Genomic DNA, 15,955 nt, shown 5'->3' on the forward strand with positions numbered 1-15,955 from the left:
GGAGCTGCCAATGAGAAGTCAATCTGGAGTAAACAACAAACGACCGACGTCCGCTTACCTGGAGCACACGCTTGTCAATGTGCCCGCGCTGTCGAAGGAGTTCTACTTCTTCGTCGGCCGGAACACCTTGATGCTCGCCCACGGCCACCCGGCTGCGCGATCCCACACCCCGCCCACGCCCTTCGCCTTGGCCTCCTCCCCATCGCTCTTCGGATCCGACAGCTCGAGCATAACGCCTACCTCGACGCGCCCCTCGCCCATTCTGAGCGCCACGACCCACTCAAGCCATACGCCAACCCACCCGCCCGCGCCTTTACGGCTGGGCTCGCCGAGCGCGCGCACGACCTCGCGCCCCGTCGTCTCGCGCACCACGACAAGATCGGGGCGGGGATATCGCACCTCCCCCTCGCCCTTGCGCGGGGGGAGAACGACTTCGGGATCCGCGAAGGGGAGAAGGAGGGGCGGCGGGGGGGCGTATGTCGGTTTAGAGCGTGAGGTGGTGGAGGACGAGGAGGAAGGGGAAGGGGATGGGGGGTTGAAGATGTCGATGCTGTCCAGTACTAGGATTGATGGGGAGGCGGGGCGGAAACACAGCGACACGCCGAGCGCGTAGTAGTTGTGGTACGTTGCGTCGGGGTATGTCTTGATCTCGGGTATGTTGGCGGCTTTGGCCTCCGGGGAGAGGGCGCGAGCGAGGGATGCGGAGAGCTCCGCGCTGGGCGGGAGGCCGAGGAGCGGGACGAGGGAGGAGAGGGATATCATGCGGCGAGGTGGGGTGGAGGACGAGGACAGAAGATTGCGTCGGGATGGTGCATCTCAATGCTGTTGACACGGAAGTAGAAACCTCCACCTCCACTCGACATCACTCGAGGCGGACGTCGGCAAAGACAAGATGCAGGCTCAACAACACTCGAGCAACTCGATAAAGGTGATTGAGTCTCGCTTGCGCTACGAAGGTTAGGTCTCGTTCCACAGCTCACAAACAGTCAACAGTGGCCCAGCAAGCCTGCTGTCGGCCCGCTCGGAGGCCACATGGCACGGCGTTGACCTGTGTCGACAATCCCGTATGGCATCGAGGCCGCCTTGGTCGCGAGCGTCCTCCACAGCAAGCATACTTCCGCTCACAAGAATTGGTCGAGATAAACAGCACCATGGTGCCGCGATTGCCAACGTTACCACCGGCCAGAGGTGAGGATGCTGCGGTGCCGTGAACCGCAGATCGGTGCTCGGCTACCTCGTGTGATCGGCCGAAACTATCCCGACGTTGCTATCTGATAAACGTTGAGATGCTCGCCTGCTCCGACTTCTTCCTCCGCATCCCCCTCTCCGTCTTCCGCTCGCAGCATGGCAGAGAATAACATCGTCGTTATCGGAGGTACGTTCTGTGCACCGCTACTCGGGTGCTCACCAAGATATAGGCTCCTTCGCCGGGCACTCCCTCGCGAACGCACTCGCGCACAAGCTCCCAGCAACCCACCGTATCCTCCTCGTCGAGCAGAACGAGTTTACAGCGCACCTCCCCGGCGTGGTGCGCGGCCTCGTAGAGCCCGGATGGGAGGAACGGAACCTCACCGCGCCGACGCGGCAGGAGACGGTGTTCAAGGCTGGCACGCGACACCGCGTCCTCGCGCCTGTGCGTGTGCTCGAGCTGCTGGAGGGGCGGGTGCTGCTCGACACCGAGTTTGAGGGTTCGACAGAGGTGCCATTTGGCGTGAGTATGGGGAGTCGCCCAGTGCTAAAAGGAGAAATGCATCGTCGCGACGGGATCCAGCCAGCGGTCGCCTCTCCGACCCGAGCCGGGGGCGACTCGCGCCGAGTACGCAGACGCGCTGCGGCTGGAACAGGCCGGCTTCGGGAAAGCCACGCACGTGCTTGTCGTGGGTGGTGGCGCGGTGGGAGTAGAAGTTGCTGGAGTAAGTCTGGGGAGCGCCTCCGCACTAACAGCAGGAACTCACAACCCACTATCCCTCAGTGCAGGTGACCATCGTTCATGGCCGCTCACGGCTGCTTGAGACCGGAGAGCAGGTGCCATTCGGCACGCAGATGGCCCCTCAGCCGGACACGGATGGGGTGCACACTCCATACGCATATCCATTCGTGCCGGAGAGCGTGAGCGAACGCGTCGATGCGCAACTGCGCGCGCGTGGAGTGGAGGTGATCCTCAATGACCGTGTGCGATTCCCGTCCTCGGAAGAACACACTGGCGCGGTCGTTAACGGCGAAGTTGACCCGCCAGCTTGGGATGGGCGTGAGGGTCTTCTCCCCGGGATGCGGGCGGTCACGCTCGCCAGCGGACAGACCGTCCACGCCGACTGCGTGTTTGGCGGCTCTGGAGCGTGGCCGAACTCGAGCCTCGTCTCTGCCGTGGACCCGACAGCGCTGGTAGGCGGCTACGTCGCTGTCGATCCGAATTTCCGGATCCTCTCGTCCGCGCCCGCCCTGAAGGACGTATACGCCCTCGGCGACGTGGCGAACACAGGCGGCCGCAAGACGGCGGGCCAGGCAGTCGGCGAAGCACGGCACCTCGCGATGGTGCTCCTGTCCCATCTCGCGTGTGAGGCGCAGGGCCGGCCGCCCGCGGCAAAGGCCTACGCGCCCGGGTTTCTCCAGAGCATCCTCGTGCCGATTGGCGAGGGGCGCGGCGGCCCCGGCGACGGCATAGGTGCGGGTTCCGTTGATCTGGGGTGGCTGGGCGTGTGGAGAGCGCCGGAGTGGCTGCTCAGGTGGTTCGCAAAAGATTACTTTTGCTCGCAGCACTTCGTCGCTCGCTTTCAGGGCGAGGTGGGCGTCAAAGACCTCTAGCGGGTATCTGTGGGTATGGAGTGTTTGAGATTGTCCCCCATGAGAGACGCTACGCTGATGCGCCCCGAGAGGGTGTTCCAGCTCCAAGCCTGCCAGGAGGATGCGCGATGAAGCGATCGCAAGCGTTGCCCTCATCTTCTCTGCGACCCCGCCCCATCTTGACTTGTGCGCTGCGCAATGAGCTGACCCCAACTGACGGAGAACAGCGCATTCTGGGTTGTGTATCGCACTCCGCCGCTCAGCGACATGTTACGCCTGCCGCACATTGTGGCGCGTTTGGCTACGAAGGCACGCGGTTCGCATCCTCGGTGCGAGCCAGTCCTGCGAAGATGGGAAACTTTGACCCGTGGTTGTCAGCAGAAGCCCTGCTGAGCTTGACTGCTTGGGTCCTCTCCATGTTGCCATGCTCCGTGACACTTCAGGCTCCGGTGGCCGGCGAGGCATGAAGTGCTGGACGTCACTGCTATCATTGATAACCAAAGTCTCAGCGTATTCGAAGTGCCCTTGGAGACTGACTCCACGGCATCACTGACGAGAACGATGAGGCTGCGGTATATCACTGCGGACATGCGTAAACGCAGGCCGCCGATCACTTCTGGGCTCATCGAACAATCCTGTGGATCCGCCGATCCGTTGGGAAGCTTCGCGAGCCATCCATCATCTGCAGTGTGTGATAAGCGCCTCGACGTCGCCCTAACCGTCGCAACTCAACCTCGCCCGGCCCATCGTCTCACGATCGCTAGCTGTCTCCCATCCTAACTCTTGAGTCCCACCCATCCCCCTCCCTGCCCAGATGCCCGTCGCCCTCGGATCGGCGGCACCGCACAGGTCGCAACAAATGCTGTGTGAGGCTGGAATTCTCGCACTGTTCCGCGGGCGACGGCCGTCCCCTCCAACACATCATCGCCACCAAAACTCTTCGGCGCACACCGCACGCTCCGCACCGCCGGGCCTGTGTCACATAGATGCTGCCGGCCTCGCCCGACGACCTACGCCCTCGGCCATTGCCTATATAATGTTGCAAGGTTGCTCGAGTTCTGTATCCCACCTCCCATCCACTGCTCATACCCCGACAGCTGTTCGCGTTTACGACTTCACGACTCACCATAATAGTACGACCTCAGGCATTACGACGAATCATGCTTTTTGCCACGCTGGTGGTCCTCGTGGCTTCGGTGACCGCCGGGCCCATCGATTTCCCAATCGTTCGCCTCCCGCGCAACAATGAAGGGCAACAGTTCCAGACCCAGAGGTGGGCTTTACACCTTTGGCATCGCGGCTCCGCGCTAACACGTAGCCTCACGAGTCTCGAGTCAGGCTTTGGTATGAACATTAAGATTGGGTGTGCACTCATTGCTTCTTGACAGCTCACACCAGAAACCAGGATCTCTCGGTCTACCTCACCATGGGAGAGGCCAACGGCCTCACGGTATTTGGCTCCTTCAAAGACGGTCACAGCTGTTTCTTTCGCCCACAGGATTCGCCCACCTTCGAGCGCAAAGGCAGCATCGGCTGTCCCTTCGACCAGGCCTTTGAGAAGCTCGAGATCGGCGGTATTTGCCTCGAGAAGACAGCTTTCGGTATGTGTCTTCCACACCGTTCTCTCGCTAACTCTAGCCTACGCCGACTCGCGTTACGCCCCTGCCGAGTTTGGTGGCTCCACCGGCCAGGTCGGCTCGCTCGCACTCGGTCTGGGAACGAAATCCAATGCCGAAGTTGGGGCACTCTTCCCAACTCTTGTCAAGCAGCTCGACGCCCCCATCATCGGATTCACGCTACCTTCAAAGCTGTCTGACACCGGTCTTCACCCGCGACAGCGCGGGTCGGGTCGAGTTAGGGGTGGCCGTCGGGCTTCGGCCAAGGAGGTCGTGCGCACCAGGAAACTTGCCGCCAGTGCAGGTCTCTACGTCAACCGGCGATACGTCGATCCAGATGAGGTGTACCGCAACTTCCGCCGATCCGCGTTGTACTCGCGCAACAACGACAAACCCGCCTTCACCGCTCGATTCGAAATTGCCAGTGACGTTCTGCAGATTTCCCCCAAGCTCGCTGAGGCTATCTTCGCGCTCGTCCCGGGCGCCGTGTCGACCGAGTGGCACGGGACGCGCAGCAACGACGACAAGATTGCCTCGGTGGAGTCGTCGACAGGTGTGGCACGCCTCGAGCACGGCTGCAGCTACGAAGTTCCTTGCGACACGAACAGCACCATCTCCTTCAAGTTCAAGGATGTCATGTACGACCTGCCCCCCCGCCAGTGGGTCATCCCGTGTGTGGACAAGCGCCGCACGTCCAACAAGATGTGCAAGACTCGTGTGTTCGTTCCGAAAACCGAGCACGTCGACTCCTCCATCGACATCCTCCTCGGCGCACCATTTCTCGAGACCGTGTACACCGCCATCTACTATGAGGATGAGCCCAAGATCGGCTTCACCAAGCTCGACGAACTCTAATGCTTTTCTCGGATACTGTTGACGCTGTAGCCAGCTTCAGTACATAATCATTCGATGGACTCTGTAGGCGCTCGCCATGAACCAGTGGGGGAAATGTCAGTGAGCGAGCGAAAAGAGCCCGCGATACGCCCGTCTTAACGCTCAGCGTACACAATGGATGTCCATTATACACAAGAATACCATACAAGCGTCACTAGAACAGACAAGCAGCCGCAAGTGCGACGAAAACACACGCGAGGCTGGCGCCCAGCACCCCGGCCCCAGACGTGCCCTGCATGGCGCTGAGACCGCCCGTCGAGGCGTTGCGGGCACTGAAAGCGACCGTCGCCGTGTCATTGAGACGGAAGGCAGCGCGCACGGTACGAAGGAAGGGGCGGCCGAGGATCACATCGTAGAAGAATGTGTCCTGCATGACGAGGAGTGCCTGGCAACCGTCTTGCTGCGGCACGACCCAGTCTTTGGCCTGCAGCGTGTAGTTGGCGCCGGGGAACACGAGCGTGATGTTCGCTGTAGTGTTACACGGCACGCTGTAGTACGTCTTCCCCTGGGGCCGGAATGGCGGGGTGGCGGACACACCGACGGTGTTGTCGGCGCCGGCGCTGGCCGCAGTGGCCGTGACTGATACCGTCGGGGCGCGCTTCTCTGCCCCGCTCGCACTTCCGAGCGCAACCATGCCGGGGATGAGCTTTTGCAGCGCCGTTGCAACCTCGGGGGACACGGCAATCTCGTCGTCCAGGCTCAGAGCGAGGCGGACCCCGGGGTTGGAGTTGTCGCGGCACGTCACGCGCCCGCAGTCGGTGCAGGAGCGGGGCTCGCGCACGCACGTCGCGCCGCGCGGGCAGTCGCATACAGGCTCGATCTCGGCGCACTGCACGCACTGCCCATTATCAGTGAATGGCTTCGGTGTCTTGTGGCACTCGAGCCACTCGCACCGGTCACAGCTCGACTTGCGGACGCACGTCTCGTCCGCGCGGCACGAACACATCTGGTAGATGGCAGGGCACATGACGGGATTGGTGCAGTTGGGCTTGTTCTCGGTGGGCACCGTGCCGGACGTGTACGGAACCGCGGGCCCGACGGTCGTGCTCGTGTCCGACCTCGTGCCCGTGCCCGTACCCGAGCCGTTGCCATTATCCGGCTTCTCCTCCCACTGGGGGTTGGCAGGTGTTACGCTCCCGCGCTTGCGGCACGTGACCGTTTCGCACTCCCTACACGTGCCCATAGTCCGCACACAGTCCTCGTCCGGCCCGCAGTCACACATGCGGTAGATTGCAGGGCAGGCGACGCAATTGTCGGTGTCGGTGGACGTGCCGTTGCGGACACACTCGAGGAACGGGCAGGTGCTGCACGTCGCCTCGTGACGGCGGCACATTTCGCCCTCGCCACACATACACACCTTGTACTCAAGAGTGCAGGCGACACATGACTGGTTGTTAGGATCCATCGGGGGGAGGGGGCCTGAAGACGAGGAACCAGTCGGGGCTGGCATGCGGGTGTCGCCGGCTGCGGTCGCCTGGCGTTTCGCGGCCGCAATAAACGGGGCTGCCGGAGGAACCTCAGCGGGCAAGGAGGGCGCGCTTCCTGGCACAATGGAAGCCGTTGCGGCCGGACGACTCAAGGTCACAGTCTGACCGACCGGGGCAGGGGCTGGCGCAATTCCCGCCATCTGGCCGTCGACAGCCACGCCGTCGATGATGAAAGCCCACCCGCCCATCGCGGCCTCGATGGGATTCCACCAATTGGCGGCGGAACTCTCCTCGCCAAAGCTTATTGTGCTATTGTCAAGCCCAATAGTCAGGGCGAACGTCTTGCTCGGGATCTGGTCGGCCAGCGACCACAGAAGGTACGTGTTGTCTTTGCTGTTTCCGCGGTTGACCAAACCGAGGGGAAGTGTGCCTCCGAGACCTGCATCGTTGGTCTCATTGCCTGTTGTCAGCCAGAGTTACATCACACAAGCGCACCGATCGTCCATCCGTACAGGGTCAGATCGCCGATCTGCACGTTGTCGCGAGGCGGGTTGTCCTGGAAGCTGCTGCTGTCCTGCTTCTTGAAAGCCGACAGCTGTAGCTGTCCCGAAGCGAGGCTGAGCTCCACGGGAATAACCTGCGGTGGTGATCCGACGCTAATGTTAATGCTCGCGGTCTTGTTCGGGAATGTGATGGGAATGTCGGTGAGGTTGAGAGGTGGGGAGAGGCGTGGCGCCAGGCGCTGCGCTGGACTCGCCACCGCCCCGGCAAGGAGCAGTGGTAGGAGGTGGAGCATGATGAGGGGGTGAAGGAGTGTGTGAATGAGGAATTTGGAACACAAGACGGGTTGAATGATTGCTTGTTAAGTGGACGACTGAAAGAACGGTTTATTATGTGGTGCGGGATCTCGAGGCAGTGCTGGAATTGCCCGGTGGCGTGGGCTTGGCACTGTGGGCACGGAGCCGGTATGAGGCGTTCGCATGCGGGCACCGTGCAGGGATGCCGGTTTAGTGACTCGACGGATCTCGATGCAGAATGAAGTGGGGGAGCTGCTTGGGCAACTGTTATTTTCGAGACGCATTCAGAAGAGATGAAGCCGAGGCACGGCGCGCGCCATGTCTGTCTGCGAATGCGCCCAAAGACGCCGAGTCTTGGCAGGGGGTTCGGCGCTCGGACAATGTCAGCAACGTGGGCGCTCCGAACACATGACGCCGAGGCGGTGCAGGTCAGTCACTGATCGGAATGTGACGCAGACGGCCGAGGTGCATGCAGACATCTCGGAGGAGCACTTCTGTTGCAACAAGAACGATTTTTGTGTAGAGGCTCCGATATGATGCTTAAAACGCCATAATCTCGGCACGACCGGCAAAGGGTGGATGTGACGTCACTGCGCTCGTGGACGTCCAGCATGCACCAAGGCTTTATCGTCGTGCAGGCGGAGAGTGGCTCTGACCTGCAAGTTGTAGGACCGAGACTACCAGATCGTGCGGAGCATGTATGAACATATGAGACATTCCGAGATCCGCGATTAATATACCTCCAACGGAGCACAGCAATGCAGTGCAGTGCCCCCGCGGAACTGCTCACTAGGGCATTGACGGAAAGTGCAGCCAAAGCCGATGGCTGATACCCAAAGGTGCCTCGGCTGGAGTGCAGCCGCACCCGCCCTGCCTGTTCAAGCCGATCAAAGACGGGGACTCGCTGAATCCATTATCGTCGGATCACTGCCCATTCCGACCTCATCGGCTGGCGCTGTCGAGCGACCATAGGGCAGTCGTTGATTAGACAGTCTGGTGCGTTCGTCCCTCCCAACGCCCACTGCTGGCAGACGCGGAGTTGCGGAGGTGAGCTTCCAACCAGTTTCTAGTCGTGCAACGGGGGGCGGAAGCGGTTGATACACACGCTCCAGTCCAAGGCATGGTGAGGCCGTGCGACAGATTTCCAGAGTAGTCCTGCGCCCTTGGGCACAAACTGCAAATTAGTGCGAGGCTTTAGAGCTCCGAAGGAAGCGTGCCGGGTGGGCATGGTGCCACAAAAAATAGCTGTTGCGAGAGTAAGACGCCACGGCGACGAGTGGCTGCTCAACAGGGAAAATTGGTGAATCTATGCATTGTCCTAACGAACCCAAACTACTCGTCGCCGCGCACGCATTTTCCAGCAATGCAGGCGATCACGTCCTCGGCACCCTCAATTGCGGTGCAGTCAACGCCGCCGGCTCCCGCACAGCCACCGCAGTGCTCGAGGTCGGTAAGTGGGTTAATGCAGCGCTCGTTGCAGACCGTGTAGCCGGAGGGGCACGACACGTCGGCATTGGCGATGCGCTTGCGAGGGTCAACGGGCGCCCGGCGGCGGGTGAGTGTGCCCGAGGGCGTGGGACCGGGGGGCGGCACCTCGGCACCGGCAACGCAGTTGCTAAGCGTACTTGTGGGGTAGTAGACGTCTGACGGGGTCAGTTCGGTCCCAGAAAGAACTAGATCAAACAACCTACCGTCACGCGTGTCCCTGTGAACGGATCCGTCGGCCTTGATGACCTGCGCTCCAAACGTCATGAGGTCAATCGCGTTCATGTCGGGAATAAAGACGTTGTAGAAGTTATAGTAAGCATCGCGCTCGCGGCGGTATGTGGCCCGGATGTTGAGCTTGTCGCCGCTGTTTGTGCGGACGATGACGGACACCTGATCCGCGGGGTTGTAGGGGCCGAGGACAACCATCGTGACGTTAAGACCCGCAGCATTGTCGTTGGCCTCGCCTGAGTACTTGCAGGTGTAGGCGGCACCGACGTCGACAATGACCGTGTCATCAATGGGGATGATGTGCTCGCCCTCAGTGGCGGTGAAGACGGAGCCATCGTTCATTGTAAGCGTGGCAACGAATGAACCGAGACCAGTAGCGGGCGGGATGTTGTTAATGGCAAAGTCCTGGATCTCGATCGTCTTTCCGATGCTGTGGGTGCGAGGCGCACGCAGTGTCATGCGGCTCTGGTCGCCCGGCGAGCCGTCGCGGTTCGTGTACGTGACCTGGAGGTTCGACCACTGGCCGACCATGTCGTAGACACGGAATGCGCCGAGCGAGGTCGAATAGACGCCGTTGCGAAGGGAGAGGCGGAGGGTGCCGGAGATGGGGAAGGGCTCAATGGGCCCGCTGAGGCTGACCGTGGCGGGGACGGCGGTGTCAAACATCTTGGCGAAGACCGCACCGCAGGCATTCACGAACACGTCGTTGGACGTGGCGAGGCGGGCGATGGTCGCGTTGTTGTCACTGTTGAAGAGGCGCGCGTCCGAGCTGCGGCCGGGCGCGGCGGGGTCCCATGGCTCGTTGAGCGGGGCGAGCACCGACTTGTTCAAGTGCTGCTTGGCAATCTCGTTGTCAAAGTTGGCGAGGGTGCCGTCAAACGAGGCGTGCGCCTCGGACGTCAGCTCGGGGTGGACGCTGCTGTGCACGCCGCCGAGGGTGTGGCCGCACGCCACGAGGGTGATAGCCTCGGTCTGGCTAAAGCCCATGCGGGCGAAGATCTCCAGGTGCGTTTCGGTCGTTCCATCAGCCTTAGGGAGGAAGCCCTCAGTCGATGCGGCGCCGACATCTGTGCGACCGACGCGGAAGGGCACAATCGGACCACCGCAAGACTGGAGTTAGCATTTACCCGTGAACCTCCCAGTTATCGGTAAACGTACCCCAACAGCGACCGTAGCGCCCAGGACCTGGTATTAGCTTCAGGCAATTATGGGTATGGCAATGACGCACGACGAGGTCGGCCAGAGTGACGCCCTCCTGCTGGAAAAACTTGTACTGCTGGATCGTGGAGGGGAATGTGACACCCGCGTTGTCGGAGCTGGACTTGTCAGATCTTATCTCCTCGACTACGCGGCACGCGGCACGGGCACGCGGCACCGGAAACTCACAAACCAAACTCATACTGGATCGAGCCGTCGATGCCACCGGTGCCTGTTGCTGAGTCGTAGGCCGCAGCGTCGTGGAACGCAGTGCGCAGCCACTCTGCGGCGTTGTTGCGGTTTCGCCCACCGACAGAGCACGGCGATATGATCGAGATGAAACGACTGTCGACCATCAGGCGGCGGATCTTGGGGATGTCGGACGCCGCCGAGTTGGGCACGAGGCCCGCCGCGGCGAGAACGGTGAGTGCGCTCCAGACAAGCATTGTGGGTCGGGGGGATCAGCCAGCTGCTGCGCACTCTTTAACATGACTCTCGTTTACTGTCCATCTCATCGTAAGCATAGTGAAGCTTTGCCATGGAGGTGCAAACAGGAAAAGGGTCGAGGCGCGTCTTGCGGCTACGCGTGTGTCGCGTCCACCACGGCCTATCAACGTGCCGCCATACCACCCCGGCCGAAGACTGATGTTCCTATGCCGGGCGCCGTGGCGATAGATCCTATCAGATATGGAGTGGGAGGCTCATTATTGGCCAACAAATGGGTTTCGGGCGTTGAATTGCGTTTCGGAACAGGTCATGTGCGAAATTTGTGCAGCCCCCTCAGGCTTTCAGGGGGGTGACCGAAGCGATTTTCCTGGAGTGCATCCAGCCCTGCATGTTCTGAACCTTCTTGTTTGTCGGAGCTGGACCTCGACGATCGACAAAAAGCACCATGACACAACCAAGGGGAAAGACGCGTTTGAGTGCAGTCCCGCTGCCGGAATAGAGTTGCAGCTTGCGCTGGGCAATCTTGGTCTGTCTGTACGCTGGACTGTCACGCTACATGATGAGCATAGCAAGCTCAAGCGCCGGCCTCGGCGTTTGACAGCCTGCACACTGTCACTGGTCATGGAAACGGGGTGGCTCTTGGGTGCGAGAGAAGCAGGTGCAATGGCGTCGGCGGCGGCGGCGACGGCTTCAATTGTTTGTCGCCCCCAGCGACGCCTCTGCCAGGACACGAATGTCGGAGTGGTCCGAAAATGGACCACTTGAGGCTTGGCGCGAGGCAACAACGTCAACCCTCAGGACGACTAGCTGTTCATCCGCGCACCCGCTGTCGACGAGGGTTTAGCCCTCGGCCGTTGGGCCGGGACCCGCTGACCGGCTCTGTTGGACGCGTCGGGAGTGGGTATTCGACCAATGCTGTGTCAGTTAGGCATAAGAAAAGTGATTGGCAGGCACAATTGGATTAGCGCGTTCCGAGAGATCGGCAGATTGACAACAGGAGACGTATCACACGGGGGAAAAGGACGTGTCCCGGCCTCAGCAGCCTTACCTGCGTGAGCGAGCGTGTATTTGCTCTGCTCTGAGCCACTTGAGGCTGAGTGCTGCTTCAAGCCGTCTGCAACGCATCCTGCGGCCCGCAGCAGGGTGGGGGCGTTGATGAGGGTTGACGCAGGGTTGGCCACGATCTTCTGGCCGAGCGCACCCAACAGAGCGATTCAAGTTTATCCAAGCGACGTGCCGAGCAAGCACTGAGGGGTAAAGAGGGGAGCCTCCAACACCCAATCTTTTGAGGGAATGCGAACCATGGAAGTGAGGACACACGGTTGAAAACAGGAGCGACACCTGCGGAAAAGGAGGAGGTGCAACGGGGGAAAGGTCGTCTTCTTGCACTCTGCCTGCATCACGCCCCAATTGCTGTGAACCCAAATCCTAGATGAATGGCGGGGCTCTGAGTACAATTGAGAAGCCTCCCAGGCCGGGTGGACCCCTGCTTGGTCGGAGAAGCCCGGAATGTCGTCGATGCCACGTCTCTGCACGTGGCATCTTCGAAGCTCCCATAGACACTGAGGGAGCCTGTTGAGAATGGCATAGACCACGTACCACATCCTGCTATAATAGCCGAGTCATCTGCGGCGACTGTAAACACGTAAAGTGGCCACAATACCAAGAACGACGCCACGAGGGTCGGGAGGTGTGGAATGGTCAATCGTGTGCTTGGTGACCGGAAGTCGATGAACAGCGTGGGCCGGAGACGCGTCTCTCTGGTGATTGTAACAGGTGAAGTGGGAACAATACCGAAGGCGCCGCCGATAAGCTGGAGTCGGAAGATATGCAGGGGTTGTCCGTGTGCTTGGCGAATGGAAGTGGATGGCTAGAGCAGGCCAGAAGTATGACTGCTCAGGTTCGCCACTCAGCCGTCACCAAGAGCTCATCCAGCAGGGCCCGGCGCCCATCGGCTCGCTCGCTCGACCCAGACGTCCAACCAGCCCTTCTGATTTTCGGCCAACTTATCGAAGTGCGGCTCGCCTGTGAACACCATGTCGGGGAAGGAACTAATGCGCAGAATCGGCGGCGCAGAATTGGAGACCACCGAGATGCCGTCCATATCGGGAATGCCGATTGCTGAGACAGCCCCCGCGCGCCAAATCTCGTCCATGAGCGCCGGGAATGCGGTTCTGAAAGCAGTCAGCATCAACCCAGAGATCCGCTGAGCCAACTGACAGGAAGCGCCCCGCTGCGCGCGGGTCGTCGTAGAGAATATCGCCAAGGTCGGCGTCGCCAAGGTCCTCGGTGAGCAGGATGTCGAGAACGCACAATCGCTCTGGGATACCTGACAGCGGCGGCAGTGTGCAGGTCCCCCTCCAGAGGCCGTAACAGCGGGCAATCTGGCGTCCTTGGAGGTGATCGAGGCGCCGAAACGTGTCTGCCTCGTCGGCGAAGAAGCCGGCCGCGTCAGGGTATTGTAGCGACGCGGTCGCGTGGGCGATGAGAGTGCAGGAGCGCTGGTCCGGCAGACGAAGTGTCGCGCGGTATGTGTCCAACTCCTTGCCAGCTGCAAGCATCTCGTCGAGCGTCAAGCTCCAGGCGGTAGGAGACTCGGTCTGGAGAGCCGACTGAAAGTCACGCTCGGGCATGGCGCACGCGCCTTGGGCGGGGTCCCGGGCCGAGCAGGGGTGGTGGTCGGCGACCAGCATACGATCGCTTAGGCATGGAGGTGGACATTTGCGGCTGATGGGAGAGGGGGAGGGGGGAAGCTCAGGGCGCATCGGTTCGTCATCACGCTGTGGTGTGAATGGCAGGAATCGTGTTGACGCGCGTTGCTCATCGTCCGACGAGCCGTCATAGACGAGTGAGGGTACGCGCTGAGATGTGGTTGAGCCCGTGGTGCTGTTGTGGGAACCGTACGAGGAGATGCTAGGCGTTGGCGACGGATGCTCGTCGATAGGGATGGGATTAGCCAGGACAGCGGGGCTCGGCGGCATGAGGCATATGAACTCGAGGTTTGAGGCATTCCGGAGCTCAACGCGGGTGGCGTAGCCTGCGAGCCCCTTGTATGCTTCAACGTGAAGAGAGGGCATGGTGGTGATGGTTGAGTTGTCGGCCATTGTTGATGGTTGTGAGTGTGAAGGAAGGCGTGTTGATCGCCTAGGCGGAAGAGATGACGTGGGTGGATTGGGACTTATCGCCGAAACCCCTGACTGTGGCGCCTTGACGTCACGCGAGAGGAGAGATAACACGTGCTCTTCCGACAACAACGCCTCCACCGGCGCCTCATCTGCAAATGCGGCAGCAAGCAAAAGAGTGAATGGGTGGACGTGCCATTCCCTGGAATCGCCGGACTGGCTGCCAATGCGGCGACCCGTTGCTGGCACTGGAGCGCAGTATTTAATGTGCGTCCTGCTAACCAACTCGAACACCATCATTTGGTCGGGATGGCCAAAGAGGATGATTCCGGTGCGCATGAGTTGGAATTCACCAATAATTTGCAGTAGCCGCTGGATGGCACCGATCTGTACGAGTAATGTAAGCAATTCTATCAAGTAGATCTGACTCTCACTTACCGCTAACCCACGCACGTCAGCCCGGCCATTGCTGAACGTGAGCTCGAAATTGCCACGTTCGACGATGACATCAATGAAAGCCGTTGAGTGGCGCTTGAGCTCACACGCCGCTGCTGGGGATTCATTGAGAGCTCCGCGGGTCAACGCTGCATCTGGCGAAGCCTTCTGGTCCGAGCGAGTCAGACACCAGCCAACGTCGATGTCGGGTTGCTCCGCCCACATCGTAGGATCATGGAACAGGCGGTTAGCCAGCTCAAAGAGTCCCCGCATGGTCGCGGTGACGTCTTGCTCGAGAGGTGCATGCCGATGGGTACGCATCCTCGATGCAAGATCTTCTCGCTGCTGCAAAATCTCCACCCGGTGGACGCCGCTCGGTCCGTCCGATCCGTCTGCGAGGGCGCCACAAAGTTTTGTCACGAGAGAAACGAGATGAGAGTCGGTTTTCTCGAATGTCATTGGACTGCCCCCGGTGAGTGCATCCACGAGAGGCCCGAACCGCTGGTCGAATTCGTTCGGCTTGCGGCCCGAACGGTCAAGCTGGGTTTGATACGCATGTCGCCGTACGGGACGGGCGCCCTCGCCACCCCTTGACTCGTATTCGTACTGCAGATAAACTTCCTGGAGTCCCGTAGGTGATAACCCTTGAACTACATGATCGCGCGGTAGAGCGAGCAGGCGCATATTGGGCAGGGCGGTCTCGAAGGCGAGTGCGTAGGGAGTGGCGCTAGCATAGGAGGAGGAGGGAGTGTGAGAGGAAGAGGAATTAGAGGCAGAAGGGTCAGGCGAAGAGGAGAGGGAGGGAGCAGTGTTGGAGTCAACGCTGTCAGTGCTGGATGGTAGACGCGGCATTGGGATGTTCTGTAAAGGTGAGAGCTGTGGTGGTGTTAAGAAAAGGAATTCTGTTCCAGCGACTGGTCAGCGAGGCAAGAAAAGATTGACGCTGACTGCGTGACTTTTTCTCCACAAGTGCAGAGTTCAGACGATCGACAGCTCAACAGCTCGGCAGCTCGACAGGGGGCTTCGCTCTCAACGATCAGCATCCCCGAACGACTTCCAACGGCGGCTGACAGCGGCCTGGCAGCCTGTTCATGACCTGCTGGGCACCAAGACTTGTCAGGCCACATATACAATTGCATGGGCGTCGATTGAAGTTAGATAAAGCGAGGGCAGTCTCGTGAGCTCGTGACTGGGAGATTGTGGAGAAATGAAGATGAAGACTTCGAAACATGGCGATCCGATGAGGATTGTATTGATCGTGAGTATGCGTCTAGGGGTCGAGCATGCGGGCCCCAGAATATCCTCACGTGGCCACGTGGGTGATCAAGTTTGCATCTCAATATACAATATACAATACGGACGGTTTCTTTACCTCGTCGTTGCAGAAACAAATCTCTGTGGAGAGGCAATGTGTACAATTGAAACACGCAAGCAGATACAGCGATTCCCCATCTCCTCGGTTAGTCTGCTAATCTGCAAAACGTTTAGGCGTATAAGCGCCGGCATGTCCCAAAATCGCTGTG

The 15,955-nt window shown here is 60.2% G+C and overlaps 8 protein-coding genes across 8 annotated transcripts; 4 read left to right on the forward strand and 4 right to left on the reverse strand.

The window, feature by feature from the left end:
- Positions 1-102: 102 nt before the first annotated feature.
- Positions 103-762, reverse strand: COLE_06368 (uncharacterized protein; the record flags this gene model as incomplete). The annotated part of the gene is made up of 1 exon (XM_018424209.2): positions 103-762. One exon carries the CDS (start codon positions 760-762, stop codon positions 103-105), a length of 660 nt encoding a protein of 219 aa, XP_018276147.1.
- Positions 763-1,344: 582 nt separating this feature from the next.
- Positions 1,345-2,802, forward strand: COLE_06369 (uncharacterized protein; the record flags this gene model as incomplete). The annotated part of the gene is made up of 6 exons (XM_065626480.1): positions 1,345-1,375; positions 1,419-1,711; positions 1,746-1,913; positions 1,948-2,025; positions 2,059-2,203; positions 2,237-2,802. 6 exons carry the CDS (start codon positions 1,345-1,347, stop codon positions 2,800-2,802), a joined length of 1,281 nt encoding a protein of 426 aa, XP_065482291.1.
- A 793-nt stretch (positions 2,803-3,595) lies between these two features.
- Positions 3,596-4,030, forward strand: COLE_06370 (uncharacterized protein; the record flags this gene model as incomplete). The annotated part of the gene is made up of 1 exon (XM_018419779.2): positions 3,596-4,030. The coding sequence occupies one exon, from the start codon at positions 3,596-3,598 to the stop codon at positions 4,028-4,030; it is 435 nt and encodes a 144-aa protein (XP_018276145.1).
- A 479-nt stretch (positions 4,031-4,509) lies between these two features.
- COLE_06371 (uncharacterized protein) lies at positions 4,510-5,274 on the forward strand (the record flags this gene model as incomplete). The annotated part of the gene is made up of 1 exon (XM_018419778.2): positions 4,510-5,274. The coding sequence occupies one exon, from the start codon at positions 4,510-4,512 to the stop codon at positions 5,272-5,274; it is 765 nt and encodes a 254-aa protein (XP_018276144.1).
- Positions 5,275-5,445: 171 nt separating this feature from the next.
- On the reverse strand, positions 5,446-7,514 carry COLE_06372 (uncharacterized protein; the record flags this gene model as incomplete). The annotated part of the gene is made up of 2 exons (XM_018426948.2): positions 5,446-7,178; positions 7,214-7,514. 2 exons carry the CDS (start codon positions 7,512-7,514, stop codon positions 5,446-5,448), a joined length of 2,034 nt encoding a protein of 677 aa, XP_018276143.1.
- A 1,333-nt stretch (positions 7,515-8,847) lies between these two features.
- On the reverse strand, positions 8,848-10,874 carry COLE_06373 (uncharacterized protein; the record flags this gene model as incomplete). Its single annotated transcript, XM_018424879.1, has 4 exons — positions 8,848-10,341; positions 10,390-10,416; positions 10,460-10,547; positions 10,618-10,874. 4 exons carry the CDS (start codon positions 10,872-10,874, stop codon positions 8,848-8,850), a joined length of 1,866 nt encoding a protein of 621 aa, XP_018276142.1.
- Positions 10,875-11,115: 241 nt separating this feature from the next.
- Positions 11,116-11,640, forward strand: COLE_06374 (uncharacterized protein; the record flags this gene model as incomplete). The annotated part of the gene is made up of 1 exon (XM_018419777.2): positions 11,116-11,640. The coding sequence occupies one exon, from the start codon at positions 11,116-11,118 to the stop codon at positions 11,638-11,640; it is 525 nt and encodes a 174-aa protein (XP_018276141.1).
- Positions 11,641-15,319: 3,679 nt separating this feature from the next.
- COLE_06375 (uncharacterized protein) lies at positions 15,320-15,571 on the reverse strand (the record flags this gene model as incomplete). The annotated part of the gene is made up of 1 exon (XM_018424208.2): positions 15,320-15,571. The coding sequence occupies one exon, from the start codon at positions 15,569-15,571 to the stop codon at positions 15,320-15,322; it is 252 nt and encodes an 83-aa protein (XP_018276140.1).
- Positions 15,572-15,955: the final 384 nt, after the last annotated feature.

This window comes from Cutaneotrichosporon oleaginosum (assembly GCF_008065305.1).
Source record: "Cutaneotrichosporon oleaginosum strain ATCC 20508 chromosome Unknown ATCC20508_contig05, whole genome shotgun sequence".
Taxonomy (NCBI): Eukaryota; Fungi; Basidiomycota; class Tremellomycetes; order Trichosporonales; family Trichosporonaceae; genus Cutaneotrichosporon; species Cutaneotrichosporon oleaginosum.